We start from the raw sequence: 13176 nt of genomic DNA, 5'->3' as shown, positions 1-13176 counted from the left end.
TTATTATTATTATTATTATTATTATTATTATTATTATTATTATTATTATTATTATATGTAAGTATTTATTTTCTAAATTTGTTGAAATAACCGTTGGTCCGTGGTCGAAAGGAAAATCGAACCTGGTAATGTTTGACCCTCGCGAATTGCTGTAGTTTAGAATCCGGAAGTAGGGTTTCCTTCATTTACTCTCTAACATGTACGTTTCATTTTAAGATAAGTATTGTATAAAGGTTTTTTCTAATAGTTGAAGCTGTTGGCTCCGTCATGTGTCCTATCGCTGTTTCTCCCTGTGTCTGTATAAAAAGCAGTGAGTTAGCTCAGGGCGATTGGCAAATCAGCCTAAGCGAATGCTCATGTTAGTTAGCATTTAGCTAACTTCCACTGGACTGCCACATAGCCAGAAAAATGTCAGGGGCTGCAGCACGCTGGCCATCTAAGTGTCCAACTCTTCCAAAACTACTGTTCTTGACTAATCTTATAGGGTGTTATGTTATGTGCCTGTCACGTTGTTTTAGTTTCAGCACTCGTAGCAAATAGAATGTGAAGTTATGTTACGAAAATAAAGTATACTTAAAATGGAATCGGTTGTATGTAACGTGTGCTCTCTTTTTACCCACAGGGGGTGATTTCTTACTTAATTTTATTACATTAAAGGCTTGCTGGTATTCAAACCATCAGCTGCATTTGGGTACTGTCAGCCATGGCTCACGACGAGGAGGAAGAGGAACTGACAGTCGAGGAGCGCAAGGAGGTGGACATGATCACATCAATACGTTGCTTGGGATACCTGTCAAGCCTCAATCTCCTGGTGGCGGTGGGCATCGGTATGTACCTGCGCTGGGAGGTGACGAGCGAGCCGATGATCCTTGTCATCTTCATCCTTGGTCTTTTCGTCCTGGGCATCGCGAGCATACTCCACTATTACTTTGGCATGGAGCAAGCCAGCCTGAGCCTTTTTCATCTCTGGTTTGGCTTCTTGCTTGGTCTCCTGTGCTTCCTCAACAGTCCCGCCTTGGATTCCAATGTCAAGGAAGTGGTTGCCAACTATCTCCTCTTGGCCAGCGTGGTCATGAAGACAGTATGGGCCGCTACGGAGCGGATATGCCGCTCTATCCGCTACAAACCCGTCTTGTTGAAGTCCACCGAGTTCCTCGAGCTGCTGGGGTTTGCCATCGCCAGCACCACCATGCTTCTCAACAAATCAGTCGCCATCATCGGACTTGTAGTGGCTCTGGGCGCTCTCATCGTGGACTTGAGAATGAAGTCACTACTGGCTTTGCCCAACCTGGTCAGCTTTGCCCTGGTCACCTCGCTGGTGTTTTTCCAAGCCTTGGGCATCGCGGCCAACCCCTTCGCTTTAGGATGCTACTTGGGTAGGCTGCTGTGCGAGCCCGTGTTGGACGTGTACTTCAGCACGCTGGGTGCCACAGAGCGCTGGATGCCGGTGCTCGCTTTGGGGAACATGTTGAGGAGGCTCTCCCTTCTGCCATTGAGCCTGCTGGAGCTGACCTTCATTTGCCTGGCTGCTTTTAAGGTACAACCAAGGGGTTCAGGAATTTTCATGATTCTTTATGTGAATCAATCTACACGAGCCAAAATCAGGGCTGAACACATTAATCAAATTTAAGTCAACATCGCTGTCTAGTACAATGCAATAACAACATCAGCTTTGTTTAAATAGGTTGGTATGCTTTAGTTTATTTATATACCTGCAAATAGAATATATAGATGGAACATTTGTTCCATTACTGTGTCATATTTTTATTTCCATAAATTTATGGAATGGCTCTTTGAGGACTTTGAACATCAGCTTTGTTTAAATAGGTTGGTATGCTTTCGTTTATTTATATACCTGCAAATAGAATATATAGATGAACATTTGTTCCATTACTGTGTCATATTTTTATTTCCATAAATTTACGGAATGGCTCTTTGAGGACTTTGAAATGGCCAAAAGGTTCCCCGGCACCGTTCTAGCGCTATGTCTATATAAATAGTACCAGTATTTAAGTATACTATTACTCATACATCAAGTTAACAACAAATCCATTTCAGTTATATAGCACCTCCTTTTATTTTGGCATACAAAAAGCCTGAAAAATCCACATGGACTGATTTTGAAAATAAGCATGTACTGTACATTGAAGGATTTTTTTCTTCCACAGCTCGGCCATTTAGAACTGTGGTACTTGGTGATCCCAGGCTTCTGCCTCTTCGGCCTCTTCTGGTCCATCTGCCATGTCATCCTCCTCATCACGATGTGGGGCTTCCATACCAAGCTGAGCGAGTGCCAGAAAGCCTGGCGGGCGCAGCGCTCCAGCAGCCGCAGCTTGGAGCAAGTCATGGCCTCCAGGGGCATCCGACACTTTTGCCTCATTTCCGAGCGGCTGGTGCTCTTCAGCCTGCTGTCCACGGTCATTCTGGGTGCCGTATCCTGGCAGGTAGGAAACTAAGAACAAACTGGCAACTTTTATGATCAACATTAGCTATTAGCATTGTTCTATTCCAGTGCGGTGTCGGCGTGACATCAGATAAGCGCCTCCTATAGGAGAGGATCAGGTGGCGTGATATTTTGCCTAACTTATTTACAGGTAGCGGCAGTAGGACAATGAGGGAAGCCCTAATAAATGCGATGTGTCAGTGTCCCAAACTTTTGGATGCACGACACAGTGACGTGTTTAAGAAGACACTGCTCCCTTCTCAGCCTGAAATATATCTTAAGGCTGTCTTGGGGGAACTATAGCTCACGAACGAGATTAAACTCTTAACCAGCAGCAGAAGTCTTCATGTTTACTTCCTTATTGACTGCACTTCCAAATATGGGCATGCTGGCTTTTGTCTTTCCGTACAACTGCGTAACCCTTTCATCTGAAAAGGATTTATGGGCTCCAAATATCGGTTATCAGCCTTCTTGAATACTAATAATCGGAATCTGTATCAACCCTGGAAAAAAAAGACGTTGATTATTTTTGCCGCTTAGGAATTGATCAGCATTCTGCAAAACAGCAGCAGGCATGTGGTGAAATGAACACGTCCGCTTGAGAATGCTAAATGAGACTGCGTGCCAAGTGACTCATGAAATTGATTTTACTTATAGTGAAACAACTCTAAAGTTTGTTGTTGTTTTTTTTACTTCATCTTTTGGCCCTTTCTCCCATCACGTGTGTGTCATTCACACAACAATTCTGTTGTTCGTCAAGCTCCAAGCTTGGGCAATAATTGAGGCAAATGTGCTGTGTCACGTGTGTGATGTGATGTGTCAACAGCACAACAGAATTGTTGTCAGTAGTGTTAAGTTTGTCAACGAAAACTAAACAAAAATAATTTCATCAATGCACATTTTTTACTGGACTAAAACCCTCTTCAATAAACAATAACTAAGACTAAATCAGTATGCATTGATGACGAAAATATACTTCACATAATAAAAACTGGACTAAAATCTATGGACATTTTAGTCCATAAACAAAAACAAGACGAAAATGATGTGATTTTGTAAAATCTTGTCTCTGCTAATCTATCACTGTGACATTGCTATGTGACACACAGTGACACACCCCCTTTCAAATCTGCAGCTAGCGAGTGCAACATAACACAAACACATGGGACAGACAGGAGGTGGATTCTCAGTGAAAGGTTAAAAAAATAAAATAAATTGTAGTTATAATGTAGCATTAATCCAACGGCTATAATGTTCCTACAATAATGTCAATCCGACCGCTAACTAATGCTGGCTAACTTACCAACTCATAGCATGGACTGGCCACTTGTTGTTATACTGTAATTGTGTGTGAAGTTGTTTTTCATCAAAAAGATCAGAGAAAATTTGATGTGAAATAGTTTTAGATCTGAAATATTCAACATTATCTGCTGACAACAAATATGCAGGGTAAAATGATTGTCCTGACTAAAACTAGACTAAAACGTTGACAGTTTTTGTAAAATGATGTTTTCTTGGACTAAAATAAAGACTAAAATGCTAGATTTATAGTTGACTAAAAACTAACAAGAATGATTAAAACTGGACAAAAGTAAAGTGAGACTGAATTTAAAAATGGCTGATAAAATGAACACTAGTTGTCAGATGGGAGAATGACCCATTTTCATTCTTAAAGCGTTTTGTTTTGGGTGTTTAATCATGTTGAGACAGTCTTAACAGTGCCTTGCGTCTCTTCTCGCATGATCCTGCAGTCGGTCCCGTGTTGCATAACTATCTTGCAGACTGTCACCACCAATTAAGCGCCTGTGATTGCTTCTGCGCAAAGCGCAAGTGACAAATGGAAGGAAGTGACTTTGCGGCTCTCTGTGTTCTGCATGCAGCCGGCCAATGGTCTTTTCCTCAGCGCGCTGCTGATTGTGCTCCCTCTGGAGTCGTTGGCCCACGGGCTGTTCCACGAGCTGGGCAGCTGTCTCGGGGGAACCTGCATTGGCTACGCCCTGGTCATCCCCACCACGTACTGCAGGTAGGATTTCGAGTTAACAAATGTTTAAACGCCGGTGGAGCATTTCACAGGCTTTTTGTAAATATGATCTCCCATCTCAACTCCCATCTCAGTTAACGCAAAACCAACTAGATAAATAGGCCAATAACGATGCATAAACATGCCGCTAATGTTCGGCCCCTAAAGGGATCATTCTGGCGCTCCCCGTGCAGAATACTAAATCGTGCAGTGGTTAGCCATTAGCCGCCGCCACTCCCAGTTTGCTCTCAGCTGGCCCGGCATCTTTTTTTAATAGGCCAGTTAGTTTTGATGATCTCCTCCCTCGCCTAAAGCGTGGCAGCTCGCCGTCATATATAAATGATCAACATCACCAAACAAGCCAGTGACTCTCGTGCCCCCTGTGCGTGGAACCTTTCCGCGGCAATCTCCCTGTCCTGCCGCCTCTCTGCATTCGAGGCTGCACGCGGCTGGCCGGGCCCACGGGGACGACTGGGGGCATGATGACAATGCAGTGGTGTGTAATAGGCAGTTTTATGGCTGCGGATTGTGTTGCCACAATGACAAGAGCCCCACAGGGAGATTATAGCAATCGGGGTGAGAAGGGGAGACCAGAAAAAAATAAAGAAAAAAAACTTGGTGGGGTGCGGCGGCGGCGGGGAGGAAACACAATGCAAGGCTGTAAAGCAAGTAAGGAGGGACAACATTTTGACAGAAGGGAGGGGTTCAGAGGGAGGATAAAAGAGAGAGACGGGAAGATGCAACGTGAATCTCAAACGAACAAGCCTTTGCTCCCTTGGGTGCCATGAGATCGGAAAAGATTAGATGAGCTCGCCAAGTCGCGGCCAGGGTGACCGCATGTCAATACTGCACTGTTTGTCTTCAATCCATTGCATACAACATAGATACTATTTAGCATTAGCATTAAGCCTGTGGACTGGAAGCTTGTGTGTGTGTTTAAAAATGCACGAAGTGTAATTCTTTGTTTAATGTTTACTTTGAGAGTATAACGGATGATTTAAAAAAAAAAAGTTTACTAGCTGAGATCACTGCCAACCTACAGTGCTAAAATTGGTTAAACTCAATTGATCGCGAAAAAAATTGTAAGTCAGTCTTATCTCTTTTTTTGTTGTTGCACTTTTCAGACAATATTTAATTCATTTGCTCCCAAAAACGTATAAATATGTTCTATTTTAAATGTTTTAAGTGCCCCAAAGACGTATTTACACGTTTTTAATGTGTTTTTTTTTATGCTAGAGCATACAGAAGGCTTAGATGCAGCCTCTCAACTGCAGAGGACAGTTGAAGAAAAGGTTAGGTAAACAGTGTTTGTTTGAAGACAATGTATAGAGAGGGAACACTGGCAGCTGACAGACGAAGTAGGCCGTCAATTTAGCGTGACAGCAAAAAGGTTAGGTAAACAGTAAGTAGTGTAGATGTAAAGTTTTTGCAGGGTGTTCTTATTTGTGTCATTAAAATAATACACAGTACAATAGTTAGCTCAGCAGTCACTGGCAATGTGGAGTCGTTCAGTTGAAGCTTTACAAACAAAAGACAACATTGTTATCCCATTCAATAATACTTTGTCCTTAACTGCCAAAAACATATTTATACTTTTTTTTTTGCTAAAGAATATAGAAGGCTTTAATGCAGCTTCTGACCTGAAGAGGTCGCTTAAAGCAATGGTAGTTATTACAAAAACGGCCAGCAGTATAGCAGAAGAGATCAACCAGGGCTATGTTGAAAAAAGCTCATTTCCCCACAGTTTTAAACAAATTTGTGAATACTGATGAAACTTAGCTATATTCTAATGCTAATTGCTGCAAAACAGAAATAGATAGAAATATACATTTTTTCTTGATGAAAAAAGAGACTCTAATCTTTCTTTTGGTAGGTTCCGTGTTTTTATAGCAATAGAATAATACAATATTCTGTGGGCCTTGCAAAATCAGTCAAAATCCAGTAAAACAGCCAGTAGTGAAAAGTGTTGTGCCAGTGAAAATGACTGTGAATGAATGAGTTAATAGAGCTGGGCAATTATGGAAAAAATAATAATCACAATTATTTTTGATTTATATTGAAATCACGATGAATAAACACGATTATTTATTTAGTCCAAAACTTAGTATTTATTGAAAGAACAACCAGACAATCATTTGACACATTAATCATTTTTTGTTGATTATAATGGTAAGAGGCCAAAATCAAAGTCACCTTTAAATTTCATTAATGTAATAATTCATGTAATCTATTCATCCGTTGCCTTTGTGAGTGTTTATTACATAATTTCTAAGTAGATGACTGACGGAAGCAACTCAGGAAACATGGATGGGTCACTTTAAAGGAATGAAAATGTCAATTACAAGCAACTTAAGTAATTAAAAAAAAAAATCTAGAAATGTTGTAATGGTACTGCACATTTGATGAGTAAAGGCCAGAAGAACACCACCTCATATAGTGCAAACCCGACCTTCACATGTCCTTGTAAAGGTGATGTCGAAGGTGATGACGCGGTCGCCAGGCGTAATATAACAACTCCCGTTAGGCAGATGTCTGGAGTGAGGGCGTGAGGTATCACCTCTATCCGCTTGGTCATGAATAACATCAAGCCAGCAGATTGAGGTGGAATGTATGGCCGTGTGATTTGCAGCCAGCCTTGATTTTGCGTGCGCGTCAGTGTTGCACACGCAGCTGCCATCCACACACACACGTTTCCATAAAATTACTTTGCCCTCGACTTTGCTTTTCAATCTCGGTTGTCGTCAACATGGTCCTGATGCAGAACACAAAGCCACTTGAGTGTTTTTAAGATATCAACTCTTTCCCCACTTGCTGGTTCAGTGCCGACGGCCAGCCCACCCTACTGCCCCCAGAGCAGGCCCAGCAGTTGAACCTGCGCTCTACGGGCATGTTGAACAGCGTGCAGCGGCTCTTCTCGCACCACATGATCCAGACGTTCGGCTGCGACTACTCGGCCAGCGGCGCCAGCCTGGAGACGCTGCAGGCCAAGCTGCGCAATTTCCTGGAGTTACGGACGGTGGACGGGCCGCGCCACGACACCTACCTGATCTTCTACAGCGGGCACACACGCAAAGAAAGCGGAGCCTGGGCGCTAGCAGGTGAGACACATCGGGGGGGGGGTTCACGTAGGGTTGGCAAAACTGGGCAGCACGGAGAACTGTTGGTTAGCTTTTTTTTCTTCAAATTTGCAATTTAATATGTAATAGAAAGCTCAGTAATAGAAATCTCAGTAATAGAAATCTTAGTAATAGAAATCTTAGTAATATAAATCTTAGTAATAGAAATCTTAGTAATAGAAATCTTCGCAATAGAAATCTTCGCAATGTTAAGCAGTTAAGCCGTTAAGCATCTTTTTTTCTTCAGAAGACCAAAAAAAAAACGATTTATTCCCCTCCACACTCCACACACTTTGAGATTGCCGTCACCCTGCAAACGGCATTTGCATCCCACTCCGCTTTGCATTTTCTCCCTCCTCCGTCATTCATTCACAGGCTGATTTGTCACAGTCCAGACAAGTGAGCCAAAGGAGTTGAAATTGCTGTGAAGGACAGAAGCCCAGCGAAGGGTTCTTGGAAAATTGCAGACTCTCACCAATGAAAACTTGACACGCTGCCTTTGGACAAAAATAATTAAAGCTGTCTTTATGTCGGCATCCTAAATAATCATTTACCTACATGGCTCCACAGATCATGCCCTTAACTCACTCAACTGAGTTCGTTCTGTGCTTGTAATCTGTCATTTTGGCCGCCCCCATTCTGTTCAAGCCGGCCATGTTTGTGCAGTTTAAGCGTCTGCCGTGGTTAGACGGACAGTCGGGCAAGTGAAAGTTGACAGATTTGATCCACGCAGAGACATTCTGTCCATCATGAGTGTCACGCTGAAATGTCCTTGAACCACCAACACCACGACTCTTAATCCTCGGTATTTGTGGGGGATGACGACAGGGAGGAAAAATATGCAGCCTCTGAACTTGAAGGGAATGCTTGAAGCAATTGTATTTTTTACAAAAACTGCCAGCAGGTGGCAGCAGAGTATAAGAGATTAACCAGGGCCATGTTGCAAAAAACTCTTACCCCCACAGTTTTAAACAGATTTGTGAATAATAATGAAACTTAGCTATATTCTAATGCTAATTGCTGCAAAATGGAAACTGATTTTTTCCTGATAAAAGAAGAGACTCTTATCTTTCTTTTGTGTAGGTTTTATAGCAATAGAACACAATATTCTGTGGGCCTTGCAAAATCCAGTAAAACATCCAGGAGCAAAGGGTTTTGCTTCAGTGAAAATAGCTGGGAGTCAATAAGTTAAAGGGGAGGTCAACCCCCAAATTTTTGTTTGACATTAATATGTTCTATGCAGCCCCACTAGTCTAAATATGGTATTCTGGTTAACTTATTTGCTCCCCAAAACGTATAAATACGTTCTATTTTAAATATTACCATGCTCCCAACTACGTATTTATACGTTTTTTATTTATTTTTATTTTTATTTTTATTTTTTTATGCTAGAGCATACAAAAGCCTTTGATGCAGCCTCTGAACTGCAGAGAACGGGTGAAGCAATGGTAGTAATTACAAAAACGGCCAGCAGGTGGCAGCCGAGTAAAAGAGATCAACCAGAGCCATGTTGCAAAAAGTTGATATCCCCTCAGTTCTAAACAGATTCGTGAATAATGATGAAACTTAGACATATTCTAATGGTAATTGCTGCAAAATGGAAACGAGATCAGAAGAGACTCTAAAGATCTTTCTGTTGGTAGGTTCCATGCTTTACAGCAATAGAACACAATATTCTGTGGGCCTTGCAAAATCCATCAAAATGCAGTAAAAGCCGGGAGTGAAGGGAGTTTCTTCAGGGAAAATGGCTGTGAGTAAATGAGTTAAAGGGGAAGTCCCCCCCCCCCACCAATTTGGACACTAATATGTTATATGCAACCCCACTAGTCTAAATACTGTATTGTATTCTGGATAATATTGCGTTAGTGGAATATGAGTTAAGCAGCAAAATCTCACTGTTGTTTTCGTAGGAGGAGAGATTTTTCATCTTGGCCAGCTGTTGGAGTTGTGGAAGGAGAAGAATGCAGACCACTGCTCTCGTCTCATCCTGGTCCTGGACACGGAAAACTCCCTCCCCTGGGTCAAAGAGGTACGTAGGGTAGATGGGGTCTACGTAGCCGTGCAAACGGCCGAGCTGTCCGCCGCCACGCCCGACCCAGAGGCGGGCGATGCCCCCGTACTCGGGGACTTCACATCCGAATGGGTGGAGTTCAACTGCAACCCAAACAGCGACACGCAGTGGTCGGAGAAGGGACGCAGCGTGGCGGCCGTCTACGGCGTGTCAAAACGCTGGAGTGACTACACGCTGCATCTTCCCACCGGCAGCGACGTGGCCAAGCATTGGAAGACCCACTTTCCCAAGGCGACCTATCCCATGGTGCACCTCTCCAACTGGTGCTGCGGCCTCAACCTGTTTTGGTTTTGCAATGTGTGTCTGCGCTGCTTCAGGAGGTGCAAACTGGCTTGGTTCCCACCTGCTGTTTTGGACACTGGGCAGGGCCTTAAACTGGTGCACTCATAGATGTGCTTCGGGGACAGTTGGACTAGTTGAGCACCTTTAAGCACATACAGTATTGTATGTGTGGATACAGACATAATGCAGTCATGTCACTCTAATAACCATTGGGTCAAAAGATTTTTGGGTTATTGACTCAACCCAAAGATGTGGGGAACCTTCAATAATTTGCTAAGCCAATTGAGTGATTGTAAGACGTATTTAACAAAAGATGCAATTCAAGAAGTGTTTTTTTTCATTTGTTAAACATTATTGAAATATTATTTTTCTTGAGCAATTTCCTTTGGTTTAATTTTTTTGCCTATTGTTTTTGCTTCTAGTGCCTTACCATTGTGTAGGTCTTCTTTTGTACTATTTGGCCTTTTTGTTTCTACATATAATATACACTTTGGACATGTTAATACTACAGCTCGCGCACTACAGCATTGGAGAATTTGTTAAGGCAACGGGAGTGGCTTCTAATGACGCCTGCTTTGAAATATGTGACGTAACCGCTTAGCAGACCGCATAGTCTGTGCTGTCACTTTTAATCCAAAACGCTGAGATGTTTATTTTCTTGTCATCATGGCGACTAAGAATGACTGATGATTTTCTCCCAGTAACTTCAAAAAGTGAGACATGTGACCAACATATTACATGATTATTGTGAGCAGTGTAAATAATATTAATGATAATAATGTCAAGTAAAATAAAAAATAATATGTTAAGCATACTAAATTGGCAGTAATATGCCCACAATTGTTTTCTATTCTATTGCCTTACTAATACCCAATATAAACTGTATATAATGTAGATAATTTTGCAGCAATGTGCTTCTTCCGTGGTGTCTTTCATAATTCAAATTAGTGCCTCTCTGGCGTTATGCCACAACAAAACATAATAAAGACATTTTAACATTCATATTCATTGTGGTTCCAATGTGAAGGAATTTCACATGCAACAATTGATTAACTATTTTAGCCTGGGAAATGAAGGACAAATTGACAGATTTCCTTATGAAAGCAGTAATAAAAAAAATCAATAAAATAAAAATCGGGTCCCCTATGAGTAGGGAGGGGTGCTTTTTCATTCCATCTCCTGTAAGCTGCAGCCTCAGCAAATGGCAGCAAAACATACAGTGCAGTTGTGGATACGCCAACAATCATTCACCACAATATTAGATTACAGACCAGATTCATCTCCCAAACTGGATTAGGTAATAAAAAGAGCCCTCTTGAGGCCCAATGAGGATGTGCTGAGTCAGGCGGCTGGTCACATGCACGCATGTGTGTAAACACACACCGCTGCACACGCCGTCTGTGGCTAATCACTTGTCACGCAGTGTTAGCTTCCAATACCGGCAAAGTGACGCAACGCTTGACTGCGGTTGTTTGAGGAAATAAATGTGCTTTTATGGGCTTTCTTCCTCTTTTTTTTTTTTATCCGACAGCGAACATTTCTCTTAAATGCAAAGCGAAAGTGAGGGTGGAGGGCAATTTTATGCCCTTTAACACAATTCTCGCTTGCGAGTTTTGCTCCAGTAATTTGGTGCATTACCGCGGGTCCATTCATTAAAATTGCAAAGGGTGTATGAACTCGGTAAAGGAAGACTCAGTTCTGTGGCGATAATTGCTTTTTAATGCCTATGAATGAACCTGGAGTGAGCTCAGCGTGATGGCTTTTTGTGTTTGACTCTCTTTGCCATCACTTTCACACATGAGCTAAGCTAAATGTACTAGAAATGGACATCGAGATAAATTGCTGAATTTACTGATTTTATTTCTGTGTTCTCTCAGACCAGTGGGAAGCGATTACTGTCTTGTCCTTATGTTCTGAGGGCATTACCGAGCCCAGTATAGGCTCCTACTATCTCCGACAATGAAATGTCAAAGCTATTACCTTAAATCGCTAAGGGATAGATGGATGAATAGATGGGTGGACGGACAAGAGGTAAGCCTCTTTGTATTACAGCTATGTCGCCATCTCTAGAATTTAATAAGATATTGACAAAAAGGCATTGAAAACTAGTGTTATTTGAAAATCAATATTCCCTAACGCTGTAATCCAAATCATTTTAAATTATGGCCAAATAAAGCATTTTCTTGGCATGTCTTCAGGGCAGCGTTTGTGGATTGAGTTGTTGGTACCTCTCTCTGTAAGAAGGGAAAACCAACTATGGTCACTGAAATCACTTGACCAAAAATGAAACCGAGGCCCCATCCAGACGGAAGCAAAGCCGGCTTCGTTCCACAAACAAATCTTGTACACACAGAAGCATTTCAAGACTTGTGTGTGGCCAAAAGAGGACGCTAAGATCGTTTAACGGCTGTAATGTATATGCCAAGTCTGGGGTGGCGCTGTAGCGCCACCACAGGGGGAAAAGCGAAGAAGAAGAATCAGCGAAGAAGACAAACACTTTTTTTCTTCAACTTTATTGCAATCTACACAAGAAACATGGCTTTGCATGTATCAAAACATTTAAAAAAAACAAAAAACAGGAGAAGTGACAATGGCGGGTGATTCTAGTGTTGAACGTGGGAATAAAGAAGCAAAAATATTTTGCTGCGAAAGCATAAGCAAGCTAAGGAGGCTGCGCAAAACGACTACGAGATGGCTATCCGCCATTGTTGTTGATAGACTGGCGGTTTGCGCGCAGTCACGCGAGAATTGGCGCATACATCATCAATCTGCGACAATGCGTCGTCATCGAGCTGCGACCATTACGTCATCACTGGAGGTGTATCCTGCATATGGTGTCCATACGGACGCATTTTGAAATGTTTCCACTCTGGAGCCCGGTTTCAAAAGTGATCGGTTTCAAGCTCCGAAACCGCGCCATCGTGTGGACGAACGGCCTACATGGTAAGAAACTTGTGAGGATACATTGAAACTGGTTCTCGTGTGGGCGGGGCCAGAAAAGGAATTAGTGAAAATCAGAATTTTCTATTCTTCTATTTTCTAATTTGTAGTTCCTTGATGGCAAGCCACAATTGATACATACTTGTATCACAAGTGCTGATAAAACATACAGGAATTGGGCCCTAAAGGACTGTTGTAGATGTCTCCCTCCTCCAACACACCTGAATCAAACAATCAGAATCTATATCAGGCAAAGCTTGCTGATGAGCTGATTTGATTCAGGTGAGTTTGAGGAGGGAGACAT

The 13176-nt window shown here is 42.3% G+C and overlaps 1 protein-coding gene across 1 annotated transcript; it reads left to right on the top strand.

Annotated features, from left to right (window-relative positions):
- The first annotated feature begins 125 nt into the window (after nucleotides 1-125).
- Nucleotides 126-10934, top strand: tmem168a (transmembrane protein 168a). The gene is made up of 6 exons (XM_077545375.1): nucleotides 126-199; nucleotides 623-1537; nucleotides 2169-2444; nucleotides 4324-4466; nucleotides 7284-7561; nucleotides 9490-10934. The coding sequence occupies exons 2-6, from the start codon at nucleotides 704-706 to the stop codon at nucleotides 10038-10040; spliced, it is 2082 nt and encodes a 693-aa protein (XP_077401501.1). The 5' UTR covers nucleotides 126-199; nucleotides 623-703; the 3' UTR covers nucleotides 10041-10934.
- Nucleotides 10935-13176: the final 2242 nt, after the last annotated feature.

Source organism: Vanacampus margaritifer, chromosome 15 (assembly GCF_051991255.1).
Source record: "Vanacampus margaritifer isolate UIUO_Vmar chromosome 15, RoL_Vmar_1.0, whole genome shotgun sequence".
NCBI lineage: Eukaryota > Metazoa > Chordata > Actinopteri > Syngnathiformes > Syngnathidae > Vanacampus > Vanacampus margaritifer.
The sequence above is the reverse complement of the archived record's forward strand: the minus strand, read 5'-3'. Positions and strand labels throughout refer to the sequence as shown.